Source organism: Pimephales promelas, chromosome 3 (assembly GCF_988280905.1).
Source record: "Pimephales promelas chromosome 3, fPimPro1.hap1.1, whole genome shotgun sequence".
NCBI lineage: Eukaryota > Metazoa > Chordata > Actinopteri > Cypriniformes > Leuciscidae > Pimephales > Pimephales promelas.
Genome location: NC_142771.1, coordinates 14,466,854 through 14,494,345, shown reverse-complemented (window position 1 = coordinate 14,494,345; position 27,492 = coordinate 14,466,854). Strand labels below are relative to the sequence as shown.

At 38.4% G+C, this 27,492-nt stretch overlaps 1 protein-coding gene across 7 annotated transcripts in view; it reads right to left on the bottom strand.

Annotated features, from left to right (window-relative positions):
• baiap2a (BAR/IMD domain containing adaptor protein 2a) overlaps positions 1-27,492 on the bottom strand; it is a 104,073-nt gene that overhangs the window by 52,931 nt on the left and 23,650 nt on the right. For all 7 annotated transcript variants that reach the window (XR_016155077.1, XM_039687189.2, XM_039687191.2 and 4 more), the window contains exons 2-3: positions 23,360-23,435; positions 16,736-16,822 (exon numbers count right to left, since the gene is read on the bottom strand). Coding sequence is in view for 6 of the 7 variants with exons in the window: in XM_039687189.2 (XP_039543123.1) it covers positions 16,736-16,822; positions 23,360-23,435 (163 nt within the window). In the remaining variant the exon portion in view is untranslated. The remainder of the gene's footprint in view (positions 1-16,735; positions 16,823-23,359; positions 23,436-27,492) is intronic.

Sequence of the window (27,492 nt, the reverse complement as noted above, 5' to 3'; positions counted from 1 at the left end):
CCGTCCTGCAGAGTTCAGCTCCAGTCCTAATTAAACACACCTGAACCAGCTCCAGGTCTCCAGGAATCCTGGGAAACTACCAGGCTGGTGTGATGGAGATAAACTCTGCAGGAAGGTGGACCTGCAGGAGCAGGATTAAAGATGTGTGAAACAGACCAACAACAATTGTAGTGTGCATGGGCAAGTCTGATTCTGTGAATCGTTGTTATTTAATTTTTGCATTAGTTAATCAAAATTAAATCATCCAAACAAAAAGTTAAGTTCAAATGAATAACAGTCATCATTACTTGTGCTACTAGAAGACTTATTACTAGCCTGGCTAACGCCAGACCACGTATCATTGAGAATGAAACTTGGTCTGGAAACCACATGTTAATTTTCTCGTATTTGAGGCGTGGTTTACGAATGCCCAGAGCCATATTATTGGGTGCTACGAATGTCTATCGAATGCGCCTGTGCTCCCTCCCCGTTCTGTGATTGGTGATTGAGAGGAAAATTTGGTTCATGGTATCAAGACTGCCTAGCAGCACGAATAAAATCAAGGCAGAATGGGGAAACCCAGGCTAACTTATTACAGCCAAAAAATATGTTTAGCAATTATTTGATCCGTTCCAGAATAATCCTAATTTATTAAATACTTTTTTTTTTTGTAAAAATCATGTGATCTGAGAGTTGTTTAAATCATTTGCTTGTCTAGTTTCAAATTAACTTAGCTACTATTTGTTAGCAGTAGAATTGTCAAAAAGCACAGATTCAGTACCGAAAAATGCGACGATAGAGCATAATATCCCTAATATAGCATAGACGCCGCTTTCAAACGCTCCCGTGCACGTGTTAGCGATCGATGAGGAGTGTCAAAAAATCTTTTTTGAAGTGTTGATCATTTTTGCCAATAACAGACATATAGGTTGAGCGTGTCAACACAACAGCCAATCACAGACATATATGGTGAGTGCGTCAACACAATGGCCAATCAGAGGTGTTTAAGAAACCGTTCAACAGCACTCAAAATGCTAGAGGGAAATGCTGGTACCGTCACATTTCTTCAATTTCAGTCGGTACTTTTGACAACTCTGGTTAGTAATAAAAAAGCCTATAGCCTAAAAATGAAATGCTACAGTACTGTGGCAATGGCCTTTAAAAACCCCTTTGTGGCAATGTGTTCCTGTCAAGACACATCTCAGGTCATGTGAATCAATGTGCTCTACGCCGAACATGTCACAACAAGGAAAAGCTTTCCTCTAAGAACAGATTGATTTGGAGAATGAGTGTATGGCTTGATAAAGTCACTGGATTTCTTAGCCGTAGTTCAGGAATATTCTCTCATTCCCAGCAGGTGTATATTTTTCTGCCTAATGGAACCTCATATAAGCCCCATCATAGTGGTTCCACCTCCCGTCAGCTGAGGAGCACAGCCTGTACCGAGAGGATCCCTCACACTTTCCCTTCGCTGCCAAATGTGCCAAAAACTGCAGTTTGGGAATGCAAGCAGCGCACTAATGGCTACATTCACATACTGTGTTGTCTGTCAGGATTACAGACTCTCTGATCTCAACCACGTTCTTTTCCCTCTTTTTCTCTTCCTGAAGTTCTGTAGCTTCTTATGGGGAACAAAGCTGAAAACACACACAGATGCTAACGCACACAAACCCTTGGAAAATCCACAGGAATTGTATGTGTAGTTATTTCTTTCTTTTTGTTAATGTCGGGATCATATTTATGTAATTTTGCTTTAACCATCGTACTGAATGATTATTGCATTTATATACTATGGCACTCAGCAGTTAAAAAAAAAAAATATTTGGTCCCACTTTATATTAAGTGTCTTTAACTACTATGTAATGACATTTAAATTAATAGTTTGATGGTATTTAAAATGGGTAATTTATGTAGAAGAAATTATTTTTGAATTTGGAGCTTTCTAGACTAAATGATAAAATGTATTTTTGGCTTATGTGGATGAACGACAACAACTCCCAGAATGCAATTGCTTCCCTGCCCTAGTAGGCCACGCCTACTGGTAACCGTGCAGTAGGTAAACAGTCTAAGCTACTAGTGAGTCTCCGTGATGAGTCTGCCCGAAAATGTGTTTCGAGGATCACCCAAAATGTCTGGGATTCGGCTTTTGAGTTCTACAGTCGTCATTCATCATGTTTACTGTGGCGAGCAGGACGAGACTGAGGGCCGTGTGGAGAACGACGCGAGTCATGTTTACTGTGGCGAGCAGGACGAGTGAGGGCGTGATTCCCGATGAGCGACACCTGTGAGACGCACCGGTCTCGTATTCATGCAAACACTACATTCAGATTCACCAATGGAATGAATTCAGTTAGATTAAAACAAGAGCTGTCCATGTAAACAATGAATGGCGACCACAGAAAGCAAAACCTGAATCCCAGACATCGACGGCCAGACATGTCCGGGAAAGAGAGGACAGTAACCCATAAAGTTACCGGCTTTCTTCACAGAACAAGAGCCTGATAGCTTACCTTCCAAAAAAGATGGCTGACACCATGTGTAATCCCAATCCTCCATAATTTATCCGTCTGCGTATTCCGTACCTTCGTCCATATTTTCAAAACGTTTCTGCTGGTGAAATCAGACGCACTGGCACTGATCTGTGATAGGTCTGTTAGCGCATTAGGTCCAACCCCCTATGGGCGGGTTTGAAAGGGTGAGATCTAGTGCTTGTAGTCTTTACAGAAAAATTAGCAAATTTCTCTCATCTCAGGGGAAAACGAAAGAGTGTTGCACGACCATTCAATAGTATAACTGGGTTTCTATCTAACAATGGAATGCTTAATGCAAATGGGTGGAGTGACCCTTTAAAGACAAAGTAAAGTGGGACCAAAGATTTATTAATGTAAAGTAATCAGATCTTCCCTAAATCCCAATGTATTTGGGTATATTTGCAGGAAATACCAATAAAAAATACGAACGAATTTCAGAATTTGTCTTTTACTCTCGTCTATAAATTAACGCTGGCCGTATAAATTATAAATTAATCATTGGACAATTCAGTGAATTGTGTTTTTGAACAGTGCTGAAACTGTTCTACATGCTGAGGTGAAGAAGTCATGACAGTGGAGAGATTTTATTGGGTCAATAGGACAGGATCTCTGGCCTGACATGCCCTGTCTTCAGCTATTTATATGATATAAATATTTATATGATATATATATATGAAGAGTTCAGATGCAAAAGCCTCTAAATGCCATTTGAAATTTTCTTCTTTAATGATGATTTTTATCAAACTTGTATATTTAAGTTCAGTAATTTCACTTAAATAACAATTACTAGGTAATTATCATTGCCATTTAAGTGAAATAACTGAACTTAAATATACAAGATTGATAAAAAATTATCATTCTAGAAGAAAATTTCAAATGGCGCTTAGAGGCTTTTGCATCTGAACTCTTCATATATATATATATATATATATATATATATATATATATATATACACACACACACTGTATATTTTAAATGGTACTATTTAACAATATTAGTTTTTACTGTATTTTCTATAAAGTAAATTCAGCCATGGAGAGCACAATAGACTTCTTTCAGGAACATTAAAACAATCTTACAGAAAATCATTGAAAAGAAAAATCCCAAACTTTCCATATTTATTTTGTGTATGCAATAAAGCCTCTTCAGTTTCAGCCATTACTGATGTGTACCCTGAACTCAGTTTCTAAAAAAGCAAGAAAAAAACCCTGTTTTTCATGACACGACCTCTAAAGAGAAGTGAGGGTGTGAAGACAAAAAGATCATGATAGTTAAAAGAAAGAAGCCAAAGAAAGCAAGCAAGAAAGAAAGGATATATTATAATAACAGCAATTGAGAGGAAGCCATCTCTGTAATAAAGCACTACAGGATGGAAAGCAGAAAGCCTCTAATTTCACAGGGCTGCAGAAGCTTATTAACTATTCCAGCTCTGAACTCTATGAAAACCATGCCAGACGCAACATACATACACAAGGCTCTCATGGATCAAGACACTCGGGACATATACATCAAGACAGCAAATCAAGGGCAAGGTGAGGGAGTGTGTGTGGGCCCTCGTTCTCCCAGCATGCAGTGCAGCTCTCAGAAATAGAGCAGGAGAAAGTAGGGCTCCTGGGACCGAGGCACAGGGCTAATAAAAGAGCTTCGCTGCTCTCATTCCGACAGGCCCAGGTGAATGAACGAGAGAGAGAGAGAGAGAGAGAGAGAGAGAGAGAGAGAGAGAGAGAGAGAGAGAGAGAGAGAGAGAGAGAGGTTATCATTGATATTGTCAGAAGTTAACATTGGACTCTATACAGTATTGCATTAAAAGGAGTGACTGCACAAAACACTTCCCCCTCCTAAACAAATAACAACTCCTAGGCTTACTAGCGTCATTAATAAGAGCTTAATCGCTTTTTCAATACTTTAACCGACTGGTATTACAATGAATGGGAGAAATTTGTAATGACAAATACGGTGGCTCTAATAAAATAAGTCCCGCCTTCTTAATATAGGCCTACAGTCTGTAAAAAGACTCCTACAAATCTGACCAATCGGAGCAGAGAAGACCACTGACAACAGAATGGGACATCTGACCAATCGGAGCAGAGAAGACCAATGACAATAGACTGGGTCATCTGACAAATCGGAGCGGAGTAGACCAATGACAACAGACTGGGTCATTTGACCAATTAGAGCAGAGTAGACCAGTAACAAACAACAGACTGGGTCATCTGACTAATCAGAGCAGAGTAGGATCAAATAGTGTGGCATCATGAGAGGGTGTGTTCTAGAGGGCAGATACATTACCCTCATATTGCTGGAGCAAGATGGCCGTCTGTTAAGGACTACAAAACCCAGGCTGCCTGAGAGTACAGCTGCAGCTAATGAGACCAGCAGCAGGCTCTAATATTGGCTCAGAGAAACTGTTAATTAGTGTGTGTGTGGCTGGAAGGAAGGACATACCTCTGTCAAACAAAGAAGATTAAGTTATTTTTGAGCTGAAGAGATTTAAGTAAACCTTTTGTTTAATTATTAAACACACCCACATACTGAAGAGACCGCTGAAGTGGTGTTTACTGGGAACTTGCACACTTTAAAGATCCTGAACCTCTCATGCTCTCACAATAGATAAACTGTAATAAAATATACTCTTAAGTGTGTATTTTTGGATGATTTCTTCCCACTATTGTGGAGGCAAAATAGCCAATCTCAAAATTGACCAGTGCATCAAAAACAGCAATTTGCCTGTTAAATATGTTGTTGAAATTTGAGTCTGGACAACAGTTTTTTGCGGCACCTTTGCGGATCTCTGGGGAACAAAATGTGTCATTGAGTTCTTTCTGCATCAATTTCTCTGAACTAATTCACTGGCCACTCAACCTAAACCACTGAGGGAAGTGCTTCAGACCAGACAGGAAATTAAAACGGAATATCACCACATCATTTGCCGCTCAGAGGGGCGTAAATGCTGATGAGCCCTGATTATGTAACAGCTTTTCCCCCATTATAGATATGGCCGCAGAAACAATCTGAAAAATTCATGTCAGCAGCCTCTTAAAATTACAACGATCACAGTCCCTTTAAAGCAAGTCAGTTCACTAGGCCAACCATCTTGGCACAATGATTCCCATGGGAGCTATTTTCTATCAAAGTAATATATAACTTCAAATCATCAATAAAAACTGATGAAATGCAATAATGCATTTAGCTTCTTTAACTGAATTTATGGCTAAAAGCTTTGGCAGCAATAAGACGAGGCAGTGCCAAATATGTATAAGGCCTTTTTTCTGCAAGGTGGGACTTTCATTCTGTCTCTGATACTACACTGTTTTAAAAGTCTAGTTGCCATAGAAACTCTCATATGAAAAACCATTCAAAGCTTAAAAATGAGACTTTAACAATGCTGTTCATACTTTTTAAAAGCGTCACTTTTAAGCAGAGTGACTGACATAAGTGTAAAGACGACTTCTCTCCTCAGGAAGCTTCCTTGCGTTCGGCACAAGAGTCAGGCAGGTCTTAGCTTATGAATATCAATTCCGGAAATTAATTTTCTGGGGGCGGTTGCATAAACATTATATTAAGACAGTGTATTAAGTTCTAGTGTGACCCACTAGCAGTTAGTCAGGGGCAGTCAGTCATTTTCGGTGTCATCTACATTTTTATGTAACTGGCTTAAAATAAGTGTCCATCTTGAAAGATTATTTTGAGGTTTATGCAACCGGGCCCTGGATTGGCTAAAAGGCAGCCTTGGGTAGATAAGTGCTACATGAGGGGCTTTCGCATCAGAGGAACCCTTTCAAAGTTCCTATAACTATCGACGGAAGTACCCGGATTCTGTCGAGTTCGCACCGACTTAAGTTGAAGGAACTCTGAAGTAGGAGCTAAATTAGTTCTTCCAAAAAGAGTAGGGTCTAAACCAGCACTATAGGAACTACCAGTGACATTAGTGTACACTAATTGGCCGAACGGGCGCAAAATACTAGCACACGCCATTCAAAAAAAAGGTTGTTTGGAAACACAGATTATAACCTATATATTTACTCCAGAAATGGGCCTTATAACGTTTACGTTGAATAGAAAATCCAACGTAACTTTGAGGGGACCAAGCAAAACATGATTATGTATTTCTGTTTTTGGAGGCAATTTTTGTTTTGGAGGTCTCCTGCAGAAGCTTTACATGCATCCAAAGGCCAAAAAAAAAAAAAAAAAACTTGTTCATTTGCTTATAATATACATTGCAGCATTACTTCTTTTGTCAGTGTCTGAAAATTTGATAAAGGATTCGGTTTCTCAAAAACCCCTCCTTTCCAAGAGCCAACTCGGCTCTGATTGGTCAAATGGCCCAGTCTGTTGTGATCCTTTGGAAGTTCATGCAAAGTGGATTTGCTTTTGCAGCACAGAAACCAGCATCTTCTCGACATGTTGTTGACAACATGAACCAAACTCTTCTAGGCCTCAGCTACAGCAATGTTCGAGGGCGGGTGAAGGTAGACGTCATTACAAGACCTAGGCTGGCATTATGCAAATGTTTTACATTGTTGTGTATGTATGTAATAGGAAGTGAGACCGGAATTGCTGACGACTTGTTTCAGGCAGTTCTTTGCAGACCTTTCACATTCACAAACATCTATACAACACAACATGAAAGGCAATATCTGAAAAAAGCATAATAGGGGAACTTCAAAGCCAACGTTTTATGTCTGCGACCTCAAAGCCATCTTGGGTATGTATTGGGTCTCTGGCCTAATAAATTAAAATCATCTTTTGTTTCTAAATGATACTAAAATAGAAAATACTAAGATTATGTGAGAAATTAGTTCATTGTTCTTAAACGGTCTATGCAAATTTTCTTTTTACACAAATGGATTTCAGTAAAATATAAAGTAGGTTCCAGAGTTTGTCCTCAGGTGTAGAGTTGGTTGTAAGTAAATATTCGGAGATGAATAGCTGTGAAGCTTCCACTATGAATGACCTCAAGCTATTGTGGCACGCAACATGACACATCATCAGGCTCTTGTCAGGACATTGTGTATGGCAGAATGTAACACAAAGGAGATTAAATCAGTCAGTTATAATTTATCCGGAAACTGAAATTTAATATTTATATTTGAAAAAAAAAAATAGACATGAATGATAATTATTTAATTTATCACATTAAATGGAAGCCTAACATCAAAACAACATTAATATCTGAATAAAAGAGAAGGCGAATTTCACCAAGCTTTGTTCTCATGGTAACTGTTTCACAAGCAACTTATTTAGAGGAGTGAAGGATGCTGGTTGGTTTTGGACAGATTTTTCCCCGTTTGCTAGATTTATTTAAGAAGCAACAGTACAGTCCATGGCGAGCGTCAATAACAAAACCCAATTAAAAAACCCAACTCATTTCTAGGAATGTTCTGGGTTCAATAAGCTTTGTCAAAAACATTGTGTCAGATCAAATTATTTTAACTCATTCCTTAGTTTTTACTATAAAACAAATAATAAGACTGTATAAACTATAACATTTAAGACTAAAACATTTTAATTTCCTTTTAGTTTTAAATAAGTGCCTTCATTCTGGCTGCTGAAAATTCAGTGTTGCCATCACAGAAACAATTTGCATTTTTGAAAATAGAAAACCAGAAATATATCCACTTAAAGTAGTTACACCTGAAAAAATATTATTTAAAACAACTTCAACAGTTCAAATCAAGTTCAAATAATTAATTAACGCTTTTTATTTGAATAATTCATGTAAATGTGTTAAAGAAGCCATGAATTACATTATTTTATAATGTTTCCTGGGGTGCACTAATAATGCAAGTATGATTTTTATAATCAAAATGGTCCAAAGCTTTAATTTAGATTTGAACACTCTGTTTGAAGGGGCGTGTCTGCTGTGACACATCCTGTGATTGGCTGCCATTTCTGCATATGAAAAAGCCATGTAGAACTCTCCTGAAGAATTTTAGCACATTTTTACTATTACAGCTCTCAAGGTTAACTAATCGTTAAAAGTGTTAATTATAACTTTATATTTCGATCTATACACTCTAAAAATGCTGGGTTGCTTTAACCCAACTTTGGGTCAAATATGGACATTTGGGTTTGTCCATATTTGACCCAAAGTTGGGTTAAAACAACCCACCATTTTTATATTTGGATAAGTTGCATGAATGCAACGATCTCATCGTTGTAACCATTTCTGCAAACTAACAAATGCTTTCATCATAACTAACAGTGCAAATACGATGCAAATAAGAGATTTGTTGATTATAACGGGAGTTTTGGCTTGAGTCTAAACTCGGTGTTTGATTGACAGCTCCAGCGATTGTAATCGGAGTGTTCTTTGATCACTTTCTATACATAATTTTCAAAATAAAACAAAAAGCAAAAAACATTGTTTATCCTACTAAGAGAGAGACAACGTGAAGTTGACCGTTTAGTCACTGGATTGATTTACTGACACAAACAGAACAACAATCAAAGGTTTTGAGACAAAGAACTGACTCTACATGAATAATATCAGAAATCACTGTTCACTGCTGATTTTGGTTAGACACGTACACATGATCAGTACAAAAATCAAACGATAACAAAGCAATGACGACACAGTAAAAACCTTTTTACTCATAAGTGTGTTGCACCATTCCTGTCAGATCCAATATAGAAGGCACATAATGTTTTTTTTTTTTTCATTTCAGGCTCTCTGCAAATCCAATGCAGCGACTGTGTTTTTCCACAACCTGGCACTGCACATTTTGTACACTTCAATAATATGCTCACACATGTTATTTACCTATTTCTTACTCATGTGTGAATACAGTGGGCGGGGATACAGTGGTAAATTCTTCCGCAGAGTTATCTTCCACATAAATTGTTTTCAATTAAAGCTTTTTGGACTAACAAGGTATAGTTTTTAACAGTGTTGTAGTCGAGACCACCTCACTCGAGTCCGAGTCGACACCGAGACCAGAGAGAGTCGAGTCCGAGTCGAGTCCGAGACCAGAGACGGTCGAGTCCGAGTCGAGACCGAGACCAGTGAGGGTTGATTTCCTAATTTACTTTTATTTACTTAGAGAAATCCTTTTTTTACATAGAGTTTAAAAAATATGATCAGTTTAGGGTAAAAAGGCCACATAGTAGGTGGTGTTAAAAGTAATTTTATTACAATTTGTCATGCGCAGTTGCGCACTAGAAAATCACCAATCACTGGGCGTGTCAATCAATTTAAAGAAATATTTTATTAACATACATTAATAATCATGAAAAATATTTTTAATTGAAATTGAGTGGACTCGGGAATAATTCAGAGTCCTAAAAAAAAAAAAAATTGAGTACGAGTCAATTCTGAGTCCAAATGGACACGAGTCCATGACAAGACCAAGGCCATTAAAATATGGTCTCGAGACCAAGTCCGAGACGAGTCCGAGTCTCGAGTACTACAACACTGGTTTTCAATTCTGAAACTATTCTAATAGTATGACGACAACTTATGTCAAAAGCTAATTTCATGACCTCTTTAACAACACCAGTTAAGTCACCTTTATTTATATAGCATTTAATTATTCAATGCAACGCTTTACAGTGAAGACAGGAAAATTATTCAAAGATGCAACTATAAAACTACAAGTATTTTCACTCCGTTGACCAACAGAAAGCTGCTTGGTTTGAAAGAGACTTTTGTGTGAGCGCAGATTCATACACCATTACACTATTATTGACAATGGCCCACAGACTTTTTGCAGACAAAATTAATACAATATCATTACGATTTTCCCGAAAAATGTGGCCGTGCCTTTACAGTAACCCTGATTGAGGGACAAACTGAAAAGATTTTGTGTGGTAAACAACATCATGCCATGAATGCCGATGACGGAGCTTAACTTGAACCCAGAAAATTCCTTTAAACGTGGCGAGATACCAAAACAGTGGTGAGAAAACACAACGTAACCTTGGTAAGCGTGCAGATTGCGAGCACGCCGTGTTGTGATGTGTCGTCTACGAGCAGTCCAACCACTGTCTGCTTGTGTAAGGCTGAGAGTAGAACACAGTGATGTAATGAAGGCAGTAAAACACTGAGAAAGAGATGTGGTGGGAGGATATGAGTGGGAGGTGGTGACAGGGGCATCATTATCCTAAACAAACCAGTGAGCGTGGGAGTGTATGCGAGAGGGGGAGAAATAGTGTGTGCGTGTGTAAGTGTGTGTGTGTGTACGCCCTCTCTCACGCCTCACTTTCAGATGAGAATGAGCGCTCTCCACTGCAAGCTCTTTGCACCATATACGAAGGCACGATATTTGCCCAGGCACAACTATGAGTGCGTGACTATGTTTATGCAAGTGTGTGTGCATGTAGTGAGAGAGTCGGTGGCGTTTAATGCGAGAAATGCAAGAAAAACAGCAAGGAAGGAAGCGAGAGAGAGCGCGCGTGTAGGCGGAAACCATTTACAGTCTGTCTCAACGCGAACCCCCATGGCTCTGATGAAGGAAGACAGACACACAGCACTGCAAATTGCCCACAAGAATTTAGTGTTCCACCTCACGGCGCAGGACATCTCCTAACCAAAACAGAGATGGAGCGGTCTTCCATTTCAGCTGAGAGTAAAATAAACCCCGTCATTATCTCCGCGGGGCGGCGGTCGCAGCGGAGCTGGAGTGTATCCGTGCTCGTAATGGCCAGTTTATCATTTCGTAGAGAGTGGGGAGAAGTACCACATGATGCTCCGTCTGACTGAGCTAAACTCTGTGATACGTGTGTTTGGGTTGGGCCTGTTCTCACAAGTAGGCGTGTTGACACGGGAGAGGATATAACCTTGAGTGATCCCTCTGGGAAAGACATGGTAAGAAAACTCAAATGAGGTTTGGGTGTGGACCAAAAAAAGAGATAATTCCCAATCTGCGTTTGAAGCCGAAGCCGATAAACCCACATTTGTGACATTTGACCAATAGAGGAACTAAATGTCACAGATTGAGCTCTTGGCTAAATATAAAGAATATAAACATCAATGGTTTGCAGTAGGGATGTCAAAAAGGCTGATGCTAAATTGAAGAAAGTTCACAAAAAGGAATAATAGCAGTGTTCCTGCAGAATCGGTAGTAAAAGTATATATGCTCCAACATATGTACCGCTGTCTAATGAGTCATTAATAAACAAACAATAAATATTAATAAGAAAAAGAGAAAATGACTCAGTGCTTGTGGCTGGATAACTTTTGTTAATAAAACTACTCTTCTCAAAACAATTAATATACACAAAGTTAAGCCTAAAGAAAAAACTAATTTAAAGTTGACTTTAATGAAAAACCAGCATCTCAGTCAAACGCTGACAACCATCAAAACCATATTATTAGTTTTATATCCAACAATCTTATAGTGACAAACATGCCAATTAAGTATATTTAATTTTATATTTATATTTTCTTGAATATTTAATACTGCCTTTACTTGAATAATTACTCGACAACTTGAACAAATTTTACTTTAATATTTGAAGGCTACATTAAGGCCATTATTTAATTAAATGTGTTCATATTTAAATTAGTTTGATTACTTGATAACTTTTAAGATTTTAAATCAACCAACTTAAAATTATAATTAAATTTCTTAATGTTACATTATACTTGTTTTCAATAGCATTTTCATTTTTGCTGTAGTATAATAAATAGGTACAGCATATTGTGAAATTATGCTGACATTCATTAGTATCGACAACCCTGTTAAGTCATGTAGATTATTATTTTTTATTTTACTAATTGTGATTTATAAATAATAATAATAAAAAACTACTGTTGTGTTATATTAAATTCAGATACGGTAATGGCCATTTTATTTCTGATGCATGCTGTAATGGGTAAACAATTCATGACAAACTGGGCAACAGATCTGACCAAATCAGAGCAGAATAGACCAATCGCAACAGACTAAGCTACCTATCTGACCAATCAGAGCAGAATAGACCAATCGCAACAGACTGAGCAACCTATCAGACAAATCAGAGCAGAATAGACCAATCGCAACAGACTGAGCAACATATCCGACCAATCCAAGCAGAGTAAACCAATCACAACAGACTGAGCAACATATCTGACCAATCAGAGCAGAATAGACCAATCACAACAGACTGAGCAACCTATCAGACAAATCAGAGCAGAATAGACCAATCGCAACAGACTGAGCAACATATCCAACCAATCCAAGCAGAGTAAACCAATCACAACAGACTAAGCAACATATCTGACCAATCAGAGCAGAATAGACCAAATCACAACAGACTGAGCAACCTATGACCAATCCAAGCAGAGTAGACCAATCACAACAGACTGAGCAACATATCTGACCAATCAGAGCAGAATAGACCAATCACAACAGACTGAGCAACCTATCTGACCAATCCAAGCAGAGTAGACCAATCACAACAGACTGAACAACCTATCTGACCAATAAGAGCAGAGTAGACCAATCACAACAGACTGAGCAACATATCTGACCAATCAGAGCAGAGTAGACCAATCACAACAGGGGCACGTTCAAGTTCAAAAAATTGCGCAACGTTTTGCTACGGTTTCCGGGTTGAACGTCATGTTTCCTGGAAACGGCAGTTTGAGATACGTTTTCTCTTGTTTGGTGGGTGAGTCAGAACTGCAGTCCAATCAGCAGCAACATAAAGCACGCAGTATTAAAGTAAACTCGCGCAATGGGTTCAAGGAAAGTAATTTACAAATGTGTCCGATGCAGCTCGGTATTTTCAACAACTGAGGATATTAGAAGACCTATTTGTCGTAAGCTTTATATAGTAAAAATATAGGATATCAACATGATGTTGTAGTTTATAATTTTAGCTTCATTGCAAGTGTATGATATTTGGTACAGAAATAAACAACGGTTATTCAGTGCTTTTCCTAAAAATGAGAAGGAAAATACAGGCTTTGTTGCCCAAAGTCTTTTTCGTGCTCGACGCATATAGTGTGTCCGTAGCTTAACATTGCTCCTGGAAATACACCTTCCTGCAGAGTTCAGCTGCTGCTCTAATCACACACCTGAAACAGCTAATCAAGGTCTTTGGGTTCACTTGAAAATTATAGTCAGGTGTGTTAGTAGACTGAGAGCAGCTACATGCATAATGCAGGTGTTTTGGTTCTTGAGTAATGAATGCACACACTCACACACATACTCGTCACTTAATCAAAGCAGAATGACTCATTGTGACACTGCAGATGAACAATAGCAAAGCTTCTCACAAACCACACCTGCCCATTATCTACAGTCCATGTAACGGCATAATGACGGTGCAAAACAGTCAACTACATTTTTAGTTGTGTAACATACAGCTTCAAGACTTCTCTCAACATACTGGGCCATCTAAACCAATCACAACAGACTGAGCCATCTGACCAATCAGAGCAGAGCAGACCAATCACAACAGACTGAGCCATCTGACCAATCAGAGCAGAGTAGACCAATCACAACAGACTGGGCCAATCACAACAGACTGAGCCATCTAACCAATAAGAGCAGAGTATACCAATGTCATCAAGAAAAGAAAAAAAAAATCATAATCTTTAAGTGTGTAATACTTTTTGAATGAGATACCATGTTAATGCATTATGATTTTACATGAACAACAGTAATTAATTATAGTATCTTTGCAATAACTATAGTTACCAGATCAACCATTTTGTAAGGTTTAGTATTATTCACTAGCATAACCAAATATACAATTTCATCTAAATGACAGAGTATAAATTCAATATTGTGGGGAAAATATTGTATTAAAACATCCCTAGCAATAAATATGGTATTTTGCTGAAAATATATGGTTTCCATAGTGCATTTTTGGACAGGAGTGTATTTCACCAATAACAGATGATTTGTTGTGTGTTTGTGAAGAGTAATTCGAGAGGCCCTCATTGTGTTGCATGTCCAGGGGGGTCTGTCACTGAGGCGGGGGCTCTGTATGATTCACTCTCAGTGAGAGAGTGAGAGAGAGAGAGGGATTCAAGTGCCAATACTTTTGAGAGTTCAAATGAGAGATGAACTGCACAGTTGATTGCATTATATATGAAGTGGGAGTTTACTCTGCCTCAGTCCAGGAAAATCCCTGTGGAAATAACGTGGATACTGCATTCATGTCCTCCTGAGGAACATGACCCAATGCGATGGATACCCAGACAGCAAACTGACATTGAATCAAAGTGGAAACGACGTCTCTCATGACATTGAAACAACGTTGATTTTGCTCATCGAATTAACGTTGAACCAACGTCAGACGCTGCATTCTTCAAAGCTAAATGAAAATCGAAAATTGGTTTGCTTTCATAACGTTGAAACAACGCGTTGATTTCAAGTTGATTTTCCGTTAGTTTTGAAAGAATGACGCGCCTGACGTTGGTTCAACGTTAATTCGATGAGCAAAACAATGTCAGATCAACGTTGTTTCGATGTCATATTTCCACGTTGATTCAATGTCAGTTTGCTATCTGGGTATAAGCCAAGAAAACTTTAGTTCATCTTAGACACACAAATGAAGATATTTTCTTTGTAGTATGAGAGACTTAAATCCCTTAAACATGCTCAATTCAAATGGATTTCTTTTAGGATCTACAGTACTTAAACTTATTGAAGCAAAGTTTTGGTGGAATGGACTTTCAAAAGGAGGGACAGGAATCTCTCAGGTTTCATTAAATTCGTTTTGCAAAAAATGTATACAAGTCTTATGGTTTGGAATGACATGAGGGTGAGTAAATGATGACAGCATTTTTATTTTTGTGTGAACCTTTAAGCAAATATCACACATTTCTGTGAATCACAGCTTTGCTGCTGCTATTCAGACGAACAGCATGATTGCGAGAATGTTACTGGTTAAGTACAAAAAATTATTATTAGTACATACAGTACATTTCATACACAACAAAAGGGAGTTTGTTTTTGCACCTCCACCAAAAACAGTACCAAACAAAAGTCAAATTGGAATCACAAGCGGCATCTCCGATCAGCACAGTAGTGGTGTTTTCCTGAATGAATCAATGGGTTTGAACTAAATCGACTGATTGCATGATTCAATGACTCACTAATAAAGACAGCCACTTGTTTAGTTCATGAATGAATCCGTGTGTCTGAACGAATCGGATTAATAAAGACTTTGGCTGCATCCGAACAAGCATACTTTCCTACTATATAGGAGAAAACCAGTATGTGAGAGTATTATTTCCAGATCACAGTATTTATAAAACAGTAGGTGAAAAGTACCCAGATGACCAACTACTTCCAGCATTCTGAAACGCACATATGATGGACACTTTTCTATCCCATGATGCAGCGGGAGAGGATTTGTGAATGGCCACGTAGGGACGCAACTGACAGTGGTAGGTAACATGAAAACAGAACTCTACCATCAAAATAAAGTGTTAGCAGTTAAGCAGACAGTCTACTAATACTCTAATAAGACTTAGCCGACATGTAGTTGCAAAGTTACTTTGGTAAGTATGTCTAAAGTGGGCCATCAGTGTTACAGAACGAACATTTTCACATTTGTTCCTCATCAATTGTACCTCCTCAATCAGTAAGAGAGGTCAAACAGCATTTGAATTGTCAGTGATTTGAACGAATGGATTGCCCGAATGATTCAATGACATGCAGAACTATGTCTGGTTTAACTTTGTAACATGCAGAAAGACGAAAGAGAAAGATAATAATAATAAAAAAAATCAACTACAGCCTAAATTCACCCAGGGCTCCCGATAGTGAGGTAGAAAATGGTTTAGTCCATGCAACTAGAAAGTTCAATAGACAGTGGAGATGGTATCACGAATACAAACGAGATTATGCTGCTATACCTCTAGCTGATCCCCATCCGCAACAAGCATCTTGAGGATCACATATACACCTACTCTCACATCCCTGCCAGAACAAAGAACCGACCAACAATTCTGACAGCCTCCCTGTAGCAGAAAGTGAAATGCTATTTCAAGAAGTTATAGGCCTAGCCCTGGAACTAGATCCGCTTTTTAAACTGATCATAAATGATGCATCGCCGAGTTTCCCTGCAGCACGGCAGATGAATTCCCATCCAATGATGTCAGCCCTTTGACTGACTACAAAAACTTCTCGTAGGTACAAATCCTGACAGTTGGGACTAATGAAAGCTACATCGCACTTTGCTAAGCATGCGGTTCCATTAGTGCGTGTTTCGTGGTGTCATGTCGGATCAGGCCGCACAGTTTGCCTGTTCTCTTGAGACAAAAAAAGACGCCCAGACTTACCCAGGTCTTTAGATCCTTGACTTTCACTGGCCAGCTCTCCCATTCTCACCAGAGCATCAAAATAGCCCTTCGCTGCAAATGTCACACCTGCAAAATGAAGAAAAACGTGTCAAACATCCTCATTTCTCATTACAACAGTATATTCAGAGATCAAAGAGACCATGACGACAACGGGACGGCTATCAGCTGCGCAAGTTGGTGTCAGTCCAGCTGGGTAATGAGCGGGAAAAAAAAGCTATAGGAGTGGATGACTCTGTCACACAACAGGAAACACAATCAGTTGTACAGGAAACACATTTAAATGAGTAAAGATAGCCCTCCTGTGACTATGGAAATTTACCCCCTTTTTTCTTTTACCGGACCAGCCCAGCTGTCTCACACACACACACACAGTATCCCAACCCCATGCCTCATTACGGTTTTAAAATGTCAACTTCGATGAAAAGAGAATAAACAGAATATCATTATCTCCACAATTCTCTCTGGATCCCCACGTGCGAAAGAGAGAGAGCGGGATAATATGGCCGTTTGATTGAGAGTAAGAGTGTGATTTTACAGCTTAGTCTAAGAAGCAGTTTCATGGTGGTCTAGCCCAGGCTCGGCTTATGCTGGTTTGGTGTTGGTCTAACTGGTGGGACTACACACTGTAGCTAGGCTATTCACTTGTAAAACCTGAATGTTACTGTGATCTTTTCAGAGATTTCATAAAACACTTTGGCTTCAAGCAAGAATCAGTGAAATATTAGTCCAATTTAAAATAACTATTTTCTATTGTAATACATTTTAAAATATAAATTTATTCCTGTGACGACAAGAACAGAATTTGCAGCAACATTACTTCAGTCTTCAGTGATCCTTCAGAAATCGTTCTAATATGATGATTTGGTGCTCAAGAAACATTTCTGATTATCAATGTTGAAAACAGTTGAGCTTCTTAAAGGGATACTACACTTTTTTTGGGGGAAAAAGGCTCATTTTACAACTCCCCCAGAGTTAAACAGTTGAGTTTTACCGTTTTCGAATCCATTCAGCCGATTTCCTGATATTTAGAAGAATATCTGTAACCAGACAGTTTCTGGTCTCATTGACTACATAGTATATATTTTTGCCTACTATGGAAGTCAATGAGACCAGAAACTGTCTGGTTACTGATATTATTCTAAATATCAGAAAATCGGCTGAATTGATTCAAAAACGGTAAAACTCAACTTTTTAACTCTGAGGGAGTTGTAAATTGAGCCTATTTCCAAAAAAAGAGGAGTATCCCTAAAACAGTGTAGAAGTTCAGGACTCATTGATCAACAAATATTTGAACAGCAGCCGTTATTTGAAATAGAAATATTTTCTATCATGTCAATTTTGATTAATTCAATACATCTTTGCCGAATAAAAGTATCAATTTCGTTCAAAGCACCAAATTGTGGGGTCACTCACTATGTTTGTTGGACATTAAAACAAAATGGGATACCAGTACAGAACATCAAAAATAGAAATGGGAAATCTGCTTAATGTAGGTGGTAAATGAAAAAGGTGCTCACAATGAAGACAGCAATGACAATCATAATGAAGAAATGTGTCAAAATCGCCCCCTATTCTATATATACGTGACATTCTCCATTGAGGAAGTAGGTACTGAGTGAAAGAGTGTGAGATTTGAGAGAGCCAAACAGCATATGCTGGTGTTTTCCGTGGGTTTGGCGGGACTCATTATTGTGTAGAGCAGCGAAGAGGTAGAGGTTTGGCCCACTCACACAGAGCTCATCTCCTGCCTCATAGGTGTTGCATGGAATCAGCAGCTCAGACTCGCTTCATGACTGTCACTCTTGGGCTATGACCACAGGACCGAGGAGTTACGAAGCCACTGCCACTAACTATAACTGCACAGCAATATCTGGCAGCCAAGAAGCAGCTCCCCCCCAAAAAAAACCTTCCAAGAGCAGTTCAGTAATAATGCCTCAACATCTCATACATCAACATGAGAGAGGGAGTAAAAAATTGACAGGGAGAAACTGGATACCAGTCAGCTATTCTTTAAGGAATTCATTCAGAAATCAATTGGGACCCATTGATTACACTGAGAGCCTGTGGAAAACCACCCTGAGATTCTGGCACAAAAATCGGTTGAGCAAACAGTTCATCAGGCTGACCAGCTGTGGCCCTGATTAAGAAAGGCAATGCAGACTGTTGCAATAGGTCTGTGACTACAGTATGTGGCTACTGTTCAAGACTTATTTACAGGGAAATTATGCAAAAATGTGCCTGACAGATGGGAACATCAACTCTGGGCACTCCCACTGTACCATTTCATTTTCTTCACTGTCTCTGTGCTTTTTTTTCTTTCTTCTTATAGACTATTTTGCCTGATGTAAACAACACTGGTCCAGAAACACTGTTTCGGTTTGTAGCTGTTTTCTTTATTTCACATGTAAAGAAACCATCTTAAAGATGTTGTTTAACTTTTTGATTCAGTTTTACATGTTCTGTTGGTTGTATTTTATCCCAGCTTTTATGTAGTGTTAAAAAAACTGAAACAGCAAGTGCTTCTGGACCAGTGTTGTTTACATCTTGCAAAATGGTCTATAATCTTCTAGGTTGGATATTTTTTGCTGATATACAGGGAAATTCAACTGTCGAATGCAGAAAAACTGAACAGTACAAACAATGTTTAATAAAGTTAACTCTTAGGTCATTTAGTATGAGCAACTTAAACGGGATGGTTCAGCCAAACATAAAAATTCTGTCATTTACTCACCCATATGTCATTCCAAACCAGTGTTCAATTCTTGCTTCTGAAGAACATTTTGAAGAATGTTTCTGACTAAACAGTTTCAGTTCCCATTGACTTCCATTGAATATTTTGTCCAATGGAGGTCAATGGGAATCATAAGTGTTTGGTTACCAACATTCTTCAAAATATCATTTAGTTTCACAGGAGAAAGTGAAACAAGTTTGGAATGACGTGAGGATGAGTTCATTTTTGGGTGAACTATCCCTTTAAATATTAAACCGAAACAGCTTACCTGGTCAAGTTTGGTACTGCTGATTTTCGCACTTTAGATCAGTGTCCAATTCTCACAGTTAACTGACTAGGGTGACCATATTTTGACTACCAAAAACCAGGACACTCGGCCCAGCAAACACATGGGCCAACTCAAATGATACTCGAAGTTTACTCAAAGATACCTTATTAATTTCAATACAGTTATGCCTCCTCAGTATGGATAGAAAATTGTTATATTGTTATATGAAAACAGGACAGTTGGTCACCCTACAACTGACTATTAACTAACTTTTGCCTCAAACTCCTAATTACTGCTTATTAATAGTAAGGCAGTTGTTAAGTTTAAGTATTGGGTAGGATTTAGGCATGTAGAATATGGCATTAATATAATATGTGCTTTAAAAGTACTAATGAACAGCCAATATCCTAGTAATATTTATGCTAATAAGCAAATGGTTGATAGTGAGAATTGAAGTGTTACCAAAACTCCATATAGGAAATGGTCCATTTATGAAGAAAAAACAACAAATACACAAAAAACAAACCACAGCTATGTCATTTTAATTAAGTTAAGTTCCATTATTGTTTCCTGAACGTCAACGTAGAACAGTATTTACTCAAATTTCATGTGCCTCTGTTGAATTAACAGAGCCATAGCCAATTATGTTCCAGGTTGTTTGCAGACCAAACAAAGAAATACAGAAATGATATATATATAATAATAATTAATTCAAAGACAATTGCACATTATGCACAATCGTATTATTTCTTTGTCCTAAATAAATGCAAGCAACACAAACATACAGCGCGACTAGTCTAGTCTAATTCACAAACAAATAAATTCTGAATGAATTCCATTAAGCTGAAAGAAAATAACTGATGTTTATCCAATTATTCCCCGTCGGATGACTCTTATGGCTCATTGCTTCATAAAAATGGTATTTTAAATAAAAATAATCTACTTGGATTAAAAATTTCACAAAAATCTCATCTCACAGCATGAAGTTTCCCCTTTCCTCCATAGAGTTCCCCTAACCATACGGCCACAGTCACTGGGATACGCTCTGGCATCCTACATAGGGACAAGTTGTTTGGAGGATGAAAGGATAGTTTGCACATGCTTCCTAAAAACTTGCTAATGGGTCATTAAGTGAAATCAGAATCCTTACAATTCCCATCCATACATGCAAGTCTTACGCTTTGATATTCTCTCTTTTACTGTGAAAGAACTTTGTCATAACACACTCCCCACCGCACTCATTCTTCTTTCTGTGCCTGAGGCTCTAAAACAAATCAGCAAGAACAATACCAGTCAGAAATAATAAATGGGGGTAGAGAGCTTTGCTGACTTTGTGTCTGAGTGATTTCATTTCCTAAAACACGGGGTAGAGTGGTAAAGACATGGCTCGAGAGCAAAAGAGGATTACGATTTACTCTGGTCGGCTTAGCGTAGCCTAGGACCTCCCACCAGAGCCCAGTTTCCCTCACTACGGGGTAGTCAATTATGGAATAAAATCTCTTTTTCAACTCGGTCTCTTCCCTTTATGTCCTTTCATCCATGTATTTATGCCAAAAACCCATGCTCTTCTCTATCCAACTGCTGCATTATTAGCTCTAGAACTTATTGTTACCTGTTGATAGACATCTGAAGCATATGGACCCTTGTGTGCCGTCACCCCCTTTCTGAGGATAAGACTCTTTCACCCACCTCAGCCAATCTGCCTTTAATGCTCAAGAGTTTGAAGGGCAGTCTGTCTCACAGATTTTATATAAATCCCCCCAGTAGGTTGGCTGCTGGGATTTATGGGTTACCCAGGTTTCCTTTGCGACTCTTTAAATGCCAATTCACTCATGCTAACCAGCAATGGTGCATGCATGTTATAATGCTGTCTAGTATGACACAGGAACTTAAATTTATTAAGTTGGCTAAGCAAAAAAAAAAAAAAAAAAAGTTTAAAATGAACTTGGTTTACTTGTTGCACCGACCTAAACTAAATGTATTTTAAAAAGTTTCTCAAGCTAGTGGATTTTTTACAGTTTACAGCATCATTTTGAAAAAAAATTCTTTAAAAAAAAGCAGGTTACAGTGCACTAACAATGGGAGTGACATTTTTGAAAGATTTAAAAGCAGAAAAATTAAGCTGATTATTTTATAAAAGCAATGACATTCATTATTTTGTAAAAATGTGTGTATTATTTGAGCTGTAAAACTCTTTAAATCATTTTACAGTCATTTTAGGGTATGTGATATTGCGTTGTTATGGCGACATAGAACTTTAAACAGAAAAGGTCATTTTAAATTAATTGTTCACAACCATGTTAACACTCACATTATTTAAAGGGATACTCCACTTTTTTTGGAAATAGCCTCATTTTATCACTCCCCCAGAGTTAAACAGTTGAGTTTTACTGTTTTCGAATCCATTCAGCCGATTTTCTGATATTTAGAAGAATATCAGTAACCAGACAGTTTCTGGTCTCATTGACTTCCATAGTATATATTTTTTCTTACTATGGAAGTCGATGAGACCAGAAACTGTCTGGTTACTGATATTCTTCTAAATATCAGAAAATCGGCTGAATGCATTTGAAAACGGTGAAACTCAACTGTTTAACTTTGGGGGAGTAGTAAAATGAGCCTATTTCGAAAAGTAGTGGAGTATCCCTTTAAATCTTGTGGCTATACTATAGACCAGGGAGAATTTTAAAGTTTATAGGTCTTTTAACATTCCTTTTCACACGTCCTGACCAAGTTAGGGTGCGTTACTGGGGCAACATATTTTAATGATCCTGGAACAACATTCCTGTCCAAAATTTTTGTCCAAACCATATCCCTTAGCCTGAAACCTAACCCTATCCATGACTTCTCCCTAAAATCAGAGGGAAATGATGGTGAATAATAGAAGCACCTAACCCTGGTTGTAAGCCTAAACTTGACTTCAACTGTAGACTAGGCCCTGAAATCTGATTGGTTGATTGAAATGTTGTTCCAGGATCAACTAAGATGTTGAACGATTGCATTTGGTGAAATAAGGTTCTGCATTCACTTCCACTTGTAATTGCCTCAATGTAACCCCAATTTCTACCTTTGTAAGGAAAATATATTTTTTCACCAAAGCCGGTGCTGTCAATCGAGCATCCGCTAAATCTGGGATTTTCCTTTATGACGTATTCCTGCATATCACCATAACTGTTTTACAGCCACTGTACACCCGAGGCTGCCGGAGCAAGATTACATTTGCCAATGTGAATGCAGACATCAATGGGCAATTGTCTGGCCTTCATCAGTCACCAACTGCACAAAGCCTTCAAAGTCATCTGATTGTTCCTCTGTCTAATGGCTAAATATCAAATCATCAGTGAGGCAGGACACATTATCTACTCTCTGAATGCCCTCATCAGCGGAGCGTTTGTGTTTGGCCCATATGAGCTCAGGAGGTGTCTTGGGCTGTGTGAGAGTTGATAAGGCTGTGTAGCCATCTGAATGACAGGATGACAAACATTGTCATCATCTTCAAATGAAGTGGCATTAAAAGGCATTAAAAGGGAAGGAGGGTTTGGACAGCTGCCTGAACTTGGATGAAACGGGGGAGGTTTGGATATGTGATGTGGGCGTTACTTACTGGAGAGAGCCTTCTCGTAGTTCTTCCCCATGGCGATGAAATTCCGCAAACAGGGATTGTACTGTTCCATGATGCCCTGCAAGAGATGGAAAGATGTGTTAAAGGGGTGGTTGATAATGATTTCACGTTTCTAACTTTAGTCAGTGTGTAATGTTGCTGTTTGAGCATAAACATCTGCAATATAACAATGCTCAAAGTTCAAAGCAAAGGAAGATATTTGCTTTTAAAGAAGTTGTTGGACTACAACAAACAGCTGGTAGGGACTACACGGCATTCCTCCCAAGTTAGTGACATCAAAAACCCTAAAATTTACTTAAACCCTGTCCCCATAAACATGTCGCGAGCAGTCCATGTTGAGAAGAGGAAGAGTTGTTGTAGTAGAGCGCATTTGTGAGTCTGCTCAACCTATAAAGTCTACACAAATGCAATATCATGTCACTCTTTAGTCATCTGACAACAGTTCCCACACGAGCGATTTTATAGATTATCATGGCAGAATATGCTAATTGAAGATAGTTAACTTCACATCTGCAACATAAATTCATCAACTAACAATTCAGAAACGTCCTGTTGCATTGGACAATGTTGGAGAGACTCAAGAAGTGACAAAATGTAGGCGTCCAGTAAATTTAACCCTCTGAGACCTAAGGGTATTTTTACAATAAATTTTCCGTCTGGTGTCATTTACTAAAAAAGCTTGTAAAATATCAACCCTTTGGGGCACAGACAATTGACACACCTCTTTTTTTTCAGGACAAATTGAACTTTCAGCATATTTGTGTTACATTGATGTCACCTGAATGTAAAATAAGTTATGGGACCATAAAGACAAATGAAAAAATAAATCGGAAATGGAATCACTCAATTATTTATTGAAATCACACACAAATAAATAAAAGCTAAGCAATTTTCCTCTGGAAAATAGTTTGTTCATGTCTTTGGAGTCCTGGAGCACAGGAATAAACATTATAACTTGTACAGAACAAAAAATATTGACATTTTTCCAAAAGAAGTCCAGGCGTTTGGGGCCTCATGAAATTCACTGGTGCCAAGCCTCAAAACAGTTCCTATCAGCAATCACACAGAGGGCCACATCACAGGTTTTGCATTTCTATTTTATTTATTCTTTTATTTATTATGTTCTTTTTATTCTTTTATAATACATTTATACTACTATAATACTTGTTTACAGTAAATAAATAAATGGCACCTCAGCTGGGTCTATCCTGGTAATCTAGTTCCTCATCTGTCAAAAAGCTCTGTTCTCCTGAAAATCCTTCATCCTGCAATGCACCAAAATAGACCAGCGCTTAATTTACGTCCATTTCGCTGTGTTTCTCTGTGAATCGCGCGTCTCCGTGAGTCTCTCTATCTCTCTACACTATATCAGCGCTTGGTTCATGCGTAATGACGCACACCAATGTTTACAACGGCTCAGCCTGTAATTGGTCAAAAACCATCACGTGAAAACATCACGTGATATCCAGGATGTCCGCTAGCATCGAGCTAGCGGCAAAAATGACCGAATATTTATGAATTATGGGCTTCAAGATTATCAAAGTTTGACATAAAGCGTTTGGATTTATTGCTGAAAACCTCTGAAAGGAAGCACAAGTTCCAGGCTGGATAGAAAACCTTCTGTAAAGGCTAGAAAGACCCGAAAGACACCCCCGTGATGGCTAGCTCGTTAGCTTTCTGCTGAAAAAAACGGTAAGAAAATCGATAAATCTGTCATCGAGTTATGTAAACATTTATCGGAGGTGACGTGTGGCATCGTCGACGACGCCGTCAGGCTCAGGGGGTTAAACATAAAAGACAGAAGAGAGTCTGACATTTTAGTGCTTGTCTGCATAATCAGAGCTGCTAACACACACAAGCTCTTGAAGCTCCGCCCTCTGTGCCAGGAGCAGCAGCTCATTTGCATTTAAAGGGGCACACATTGAACGAAGCGTTTTTACTGACCCTCACAAAGGGATAATTTTAACATGCTGTAAAAAATGATCTGTAGGGTATTTTGAGCTAAACCTTCACATAAACACTCTGGGGACAACAACAGATACTTATTTTATATATTGAAAAAAGGGGCATTATAGTGGCATTCAAATAAAAGAATTGCAACACGCTAAGTGTTATCACAAAGGATGCATCAACATTACAAAGCTGATAAACCGATGTCACCTTATAGCAAAAAAAGCCAATATTAATCTAATCAAATAATGAGAGTTAGATGACATGTAGTTGCAAAGTTACTTATAGTTAGAATAATTAGTAGACTGACTGCTTAATATCTGATAACTTTATTTTGATGGTCCGCCAACAGACATTCTACTAGTACAACTTACTCTACTAGCCAAGCCTAACCAGTCTACTATTAATCTAATGAGAGTTAACTTGGCATGTAATCGCAAATTAATAAGAGCTAGTTGGATTGTAGTTAGTAGAATGTCTAAAATGGACAGTTGAAATAAAGCGTAACCTACTATTTTGTCTAAATATATTTAAAATAAAACAAAAAAGCAAAATGATACATTTCGTTCTGGTTCGCTTCATACTGTCATTTTTTACATCAAACCTAAAGATACAAAACAAAACACATCTTTTATGACTTCTTTTTTGAGACAGAACTAAAAGCCATAGTATGTGCATACATATAATGGTGTTTTTACCAATTGAGAACTTGAAGAGAATATAAAATGTGTATATGAGTCAAAGCAGCACCAGGAATTCCTCCATTACACACAAATGAAGATCTCCTGCAAGGAGATGGCATTTTTGAAGCCTGTACCGAACTGTAATGGGCACATAGCTTCTATGATGAGAAAAACTAGGTATGTTTGAGCATTCTGTCCTTTTAAGGATCACATCTTTGGTCCATGTGTTTTTATATTTCAGTCAAACCAAAGCAGAGTTTGCGTGGAAGAGGACCGAGACCCCCTAAAAAAAATTAAGGTTCCGCTTAAAAAAAAAAAACTGCACTGTTGCCACAAACCTGCCAAGTGTGAACACACCCTTCGACCGAGCACAGGAAAATGGAACAGATAAGTCTTCAATATTTTTCAGAAGTATCATTGTATATAGATCAACTATTTAAATCAGCACAGACTTAAGAATGTGTTGTCATTGTCTTGTGACATCGCGTTAGTTGTGTCGCTTCACTGCCATTCACAAATGGCCATTCTACAGTGGCCTGCTGGCCTCATGGGATAGTAAAGTGTCCAATGGATGCAAACTTCAGAATCTTGACAGTAGTAGTCAGTAATCCGGGTTTTCGGCTTAGTTGTTTTCGGTGTGTTCCGCTGTTCTAATTGTACGTCATCGTACCCGAGCATTCGAATGCATGAATTTTTTTCATAATAACATGAGCCAACTGGAACGAAGAAAGTTCAAAATGGTAATGGTTAGCAAGCGTTTTGTTGAAGGTTTGTATATCTGCAGTCCCAGTTTGCCGAATGACGAAATAGACTATTGATGCGTGTTAAAATAGACAGATATTTACTTAAACACAGGTGCAGTACGCACGCCGCCTTTAGTCCTTTTGGTGTGTTCTAAGCGTGTTTTTTGGCGGAGACGCATCAAATGAGGGGCGACAACAGTCAGCTTTTGTTGCTGCAAGTTCTTTGACGTCGACTTGGTGTGTCCCGGGCTTTAGCTTGTTTAGCTAATTTGATATGCTGTAAGCTACCTATACTTTAAGTATGTAGCACTGTCTAGCTTCATTCAGCCCCCCATGTTGAAAAGACATGAATTGCCATGCTGGTTTAGGCTGATAAGTACCTTCTAGTTTAGCCGGCTGACCAAGGAACTCCAGCAAAAAAACAACAACATCTAAACATAGCCTATGATGGTGCCCGATCTTTTTAGGAGGGCTGTGCATCTGTACACACAAACATACCAAGGACGCTTCCATTTTCCCTTATGCAAAACTGTCCACAGCATCATCCCTCATTCACACCACCCATCGTTCCATGTTGTGTTAAACAGAGTGTGATTATTCTTGTGGGAGGGAAGCAGACACTCATTCGGGGGTGAGCAAGAGCTTTGACATTTTGTTCAGGGCTTTGAGGCTATTAAAGAGGATGCGAGAAAGTAAAAGAGATGGACAGGAAGCATATGCTAGGAGTTAATGAACATAT